Source organism: Aethalodelphis obliquidens, unplaced genomic scaffold, assembly GCF_003676395.1.
Source record: "Aethalodelphis obliquidens isolate GAN/ISIS:26980383/991018 unplaced genomic scaffold, ASM367639v1 scaffold69, whole genome shotgun sequence".
Classification (NCBI taxonomy): domain Eukaryota; kingdom Metazoa; phylum Chordata; class Mammalia; order Artiodactyla; family Delphinidae; genus Aethalodelphis; species Aethalodelphis obliquidens.
Genome location: NW_020838013.1, coordinates 9,408,010 through 9,412,491, shown reverse-complemented (window position 1 = coordinate 9,412,491; position 4,482 = coordinate 9,408,010). Strand labels below are relative to the sequence as shown.

Below are 4,482 nucleotides of genomic sequence, written 5' to 3'. Positions count from 1 at the left end.
CCCCCTGAAAAAAGAGGTAAAGAACATAAACAACAAAAAAAAGGAAGAAAGTAGAAAGGGGGGTGGAAGGAGGCCGATGGGAAAGGGATTTTGGCTTGGGGGTTTTGGAACGCCGGGGGGGGGGGGAAAGGGGGGGGGGGAGGGGAGGGAGGGGAGGGGAGGCCGGGGGCCCACAGTGGCACCCCTTCTTGGCCCATGCTTGTGCGGGTCCGACCCCGTGAGCTGGACGCGGGTAGGGGACTCACAAATGCCCGAGGGGCGCGGGAGGCGGCAGGAGCAGAGCTCAGGAGCCTTTGTGCCTTGACAAGTGCCAGTTTATTTGTTGTCTGTTCATGGTGCACAGGGCCTGGTGCCCCCTCCCCAGGGTGAGCTTTGCTGGTGGGCAGGCGGTGGTGACGCTTGCCTCTCCCTTCCCTTCCCCGACTGCAGGGCCCCTCTCCTCGCTGTGACCCGAGCCTCTCCCCCACCCTTCTCTGCTTGGGCGGCCCCTGTTTCCCCAGGAATCCCCTCTGCAGCAGCCGTCCTCACTCCTGCCACCGGGGGTGGGGTTCTGGTCCCAGCAGGACTGGAAGGCTGCCTTCGAAGGCTGGGAGGCTGTGTGGATGGGCGGTGGGCAGTGCCCTGTGCAGTCCCGAGGCTGGCAGTGCAGGGCAGCCTGCTGGGTTTGGTCAGGGTCTGCAGGACCTTTCTCTTCAGATGCCTGGGTGAGCTGCATCTGAGGGCTCTTTGAGGCCACGCCCTGTGCCTAGGAAAGGGGCTGCTGGGCACAGTGAGTCGGGGGGAGCGGGTGCCGGCGGCGCGGCTTGGTCCTCACTCCCGGGGCCAGGTCTCTAGTCTCCGCAGCGCTGGGAGCGGCACGTGCAGCTGCTGAATACCTGTAGCGTCAGCGTCAGCCGCCGTCCCCTCACCCTGGGGTCTGGGCAGGGCAGCACGAGCTGCTTCTCATGGGAGCCGAGGGGGTGGCAGCAGCTACACTTGGTGTCCACTTGCATGGTGTCAGTGTTGAAGCTGCGGAGGAGCGGCGGCGGGGAGCGCAGGTCAGGACGGCGGCCTCGGGAGTGCTCCTGCCCCTCCCCGGTCGCTCGGAGAGGAGGACCAGGGCCCCAGGCTGCGCCTTCGCGGAGGGGCTGGCCTTGCATCGCTGGCCTCCCCGGCTCCCGGCAGATGTGGTGGAGGTGGGTGCGGGCCGGGGCCACCCGATGGGGCAGCACGCTGCCTGGGCCGGGACCTCGCGGTGGACCTTCCCCAGCTTCCACTGGGAGCGCCTCTGTCGAGCAGGGCGGGTTCCAAGTCCGGGACCTGGACAAGGGCCGCACGGGGCCGACAGCTCACCTGGCCGAGGAGGCGCATACGCCCTCGCAGCGGGTCACCGTCACATTGGCCGTGCACCCCTGGTAAGTGACCTCTTCCTCAAACTCCCTCACGCTGCAGGTCCCTGGGAGCCGAGAGTCAGGCATCAGATGGTGGCCCTGTGGCGGGGCTGGAGGACAGGTGTGGCCTCTGGGGGCTCCGCACCTGGCCTGCTTAAGGGCAGGAACTGACATACGTGGCTCTGGGCCTCGGGTTTTAACCCCCTTTTCCTGTGGCATGGTGGATAGTGCCGGCGCCGCCAAGGGAAGGCTGCCAGCTGCCTGACAGCTTAGATCTGGGTGCGGCTGTGTGGGCGCCGCCAGCACGTTAGTGCCCACGGTGGCATCTTCCCTGGGCCCCCACCCTGCACTCGAGCCCCTGCCCCAGGCCATCTCCCCTTGTCCGAGCCCCACTGAGCTCAGACCTCATGGCTTTGCATGGGAACAAAGCCTGATAGCAAGTCTCTCACTGTGTGTTTTCTTCCTGAAAGTTGGCTACACTGGGAGTCCCCAAGGGTCAAGGGTTTTCTCAGAGGACGAGGCAGATTCCCAGCACTGGCCCCAGCCTCCCTCTCCACCTCCCCTCCTGGCCTGACACCAACCTGCAGGCAGAGGTGTTTCTGGTCTGCTGGGCTCAGTACCTGCGGTAGCGATGGGGTATGATATCAGCATCCCCTGAGGAGACGTTTGGTATCACAAGAGCTCCCTGCAGGGGTGTGGACCTGGCTGTGAGCTCTGTCCTGCATCTGTCCCAGTGGACAGACTGTAGTGGGTGCCCTGACAGCTGGCAGAGCAGTGTTGCCGTTAGAAGCTGCCAGTGTGGGACTTGAGTGAAAAAGCAAAGGCTGGACAGTCTCTCCTGCCTTCCCACCTGCCCCCTTCCAAGGTCTCCCTGTGGCCTCGAGCCCTGCCTGCCCTGCTTTTCCACTGGAGGTGGGACAAGAGGCCTGGCGGGCACGGGGGTCTTCCCTGTGGCGCCCACTGTCCCCAGCCCTCCTCCCCTCCTGCTCTCCTGCTCCCTCGCCCCACGCCCTGGGTCGCCTCTTCCTGGGCAGCCTCCACCCAGTCCTTGTCCCACAAGAGGAAACACTTTTTTTTTCAATACCGTCCTGCAGTGGTGGACAGCCCTGCTGGGGGAAGGCTGGGGGTGTGAGAGGGGGCGGCTGCCGGGCAGGGGAGGGGGTGTCCTTGGAGGACGGGGGTGCTTAGGCAGGCCTGGAGAGGGAAGGTAGAGCAGAGCTGGAGGCGCCTGCAGCACTGAGACCTGGGTGGGCGCCAACCCTGGAGTGCAGGCGCCCCGGCCGCTAGTCCCAGCTCGGGCCCCGACGATCACCTGGGGTGAGGCGCGTGCCTGCTTTCTGCAACTGGGGGGAGGGTTGCGAGAGTTGAAACTCCAGGTCCTTCTGAGCTCTGCAGAGGGTTGCCGTGGAAGGCTGCTGAGGGGGGTCACCTCAAAGGGAGGCCAGGACTGCAGCAGGGACGTGGAGGGGCGGGGGGCTGAGGGAGGCAGGTGCAGGACAGTCAGGCCCTGACGTGGGGAAGGGGGCGACCTGGGAGAGGCCAGGTGCCCATTTAGGCCAGACTGGAATTCACTGGAGCTGTGCCCTGAGAAGAGGGGAGAAAGGATCTGGGACCTGGCCAAGAAAGGCCGAGGAGAGGCCCCGAGAACATGTAAGCAACATACAGCAGAGGACAGGCTGGAGAGGGGGTTGGGGGAGATGTGACTTGGCCACTGCCTGCTGGTGGGGGCCCTGTCCTTCTAGACACCCCCAGGACACAGCTGAAGCACCAAAGCTCAGAGGCCTGGAATGGCACTCCAGGGCTGGTCAGAGGCCAAGCTGCAGCTCCCCCAGCTGTGCCCACCCCCGAGTCCGCTCAGTGCCCTGCGCTGCCTGGCCGTCCCCAGGCAAGGGAAGTGAAGGCTTTAGGGGGAGGGAAGGAGACACACCTGCTGCAAGGGCTGGGCCAGCCTCTGTGGGTGTGTGCAGGTCATGATGGGGCGCAGCAGAGGTGGGAGCAGAGGCCGAGAGGCAGTGCCCATAGGGTCATCAGGAAATGTGAGGGGACAAGAAAAGGCGGAGATCCCATGGGAGTGGCCCAGAGTATTGTCCAGAGCGGAGAGACAAGGCTGAGAAGAAGCGTGCACCACAGGTCATGAGGTGGCTGCAGAGATGTCACTCACCTGGAGAGCTGGGTAGAGATGTGACGAGAGAGGAGATGGACTGGCCCCTGGTGGAAGAGGACCCGGCAGTGGGAAAGGAGGAGCTTCCATGCGCAGTGATGGAGCCGGTCAGGAATACGCTGGCCGGCAGCCCGGTGGTACTTGGCTGTCTGGTGGTGAGGTTGGTGGCTGGGGAACTTGGGATGGCTGTCACTCCCAGGGTGGAAGACAGGAGGCCCTGCGTGGGGCCTCGGGTCGTGAGAGAGGTGGACTTTGAGGTAGTGGACCGAGAGGACAGAGCTGAGGAGGTGGGCTTGCTGGGTGTGGTCTGGGATGTAGACAGGACCACGGTACTGGGAGTGGGGAGAGGGGACAGCGTGGGAGAGGATGGGGGTGAGAGGGAGGGCCTGACGGACACGATGGTGGCTGGGGAAAAGCGGCTGGCAGACAGGGGGGCTGTATGTGATATGGTCACGGGTGCAGAGGGGGAAGGGCTGTGCGGAGCTGAACTAGCGGTTGGGATGCTCTGTGAAGTGGAAACTGCTGAAGGTGATGGGGAATATGATATAAAAGGAGGAGTGGTGTGTGAGGACACGTGAGAAGGAAGAGAGGAAGTAGCGGGCAGGGAGGAGAGAGTGGAGGTGCTGGATGAAGACGAGGGGTAATGTGGAAGGTTCGACACAGAAACAGAAGTGGTGAAAGGAGTTTGGCTTGGGTTTAGAGATGGAGAAGATAATGTAGAACTAAAGCTAGAGCTTTGTGGTAGTACTGTGCTGACTGAGTTCTGGGCTCGGGTGGTACCTGTTGTGGTCTTTGTCAGTGGTGGGGCTGTGGGTGTGGTGGTCCCTCTCTTTGTCAGTGGCGGGGGTGTGGGGGTGGTGGTGCCTGTTGTTGTCGGTGGTAGTGGTGGGGTTGTGGATGTGGAGGTCCCTGTTGTGGTCTTTATCAGTGGCGGGGCTGTGGGTGTGATGG

At 63.5% G+C, this 4,482-nt stretch overlaps 1 protein-coding gene across 1 annotated transcript in view; it reads right to left on the bottom strand.

The window, feature by feature from the left end:
* Window positions 1–830: 830 nt before the first annotated feature.
* MUC6 (mucin 6, oligomeric mucus/gel-forming) overlaps window positions 831–4,482 on the bottom strand; it is an 18,389-nt gene continuing 14,737 nt past the window's right edge. The window contains exons 34-37 of the mRNA XM_027089898.1: window positions 4,280–4,395; window positions 3,650–3,863; window positions 1,333–1,435; window positions 831–1,008 (exon numbers count right to left, since the gene is read on the bottom strand). Coding sequence (XP_026945699.1) covers window positions 831–1,008; window positions 1,333–1,435; window positions 3,650–3,863; window positions 4,280–4,395 — 611 coding nt within the window. The remainder of the gene's footprint in view (window positions 1,009–1,332; window positions 1,436–3,649; window positions 3,864–4,279; window positions 4,396–4,482) is intronic.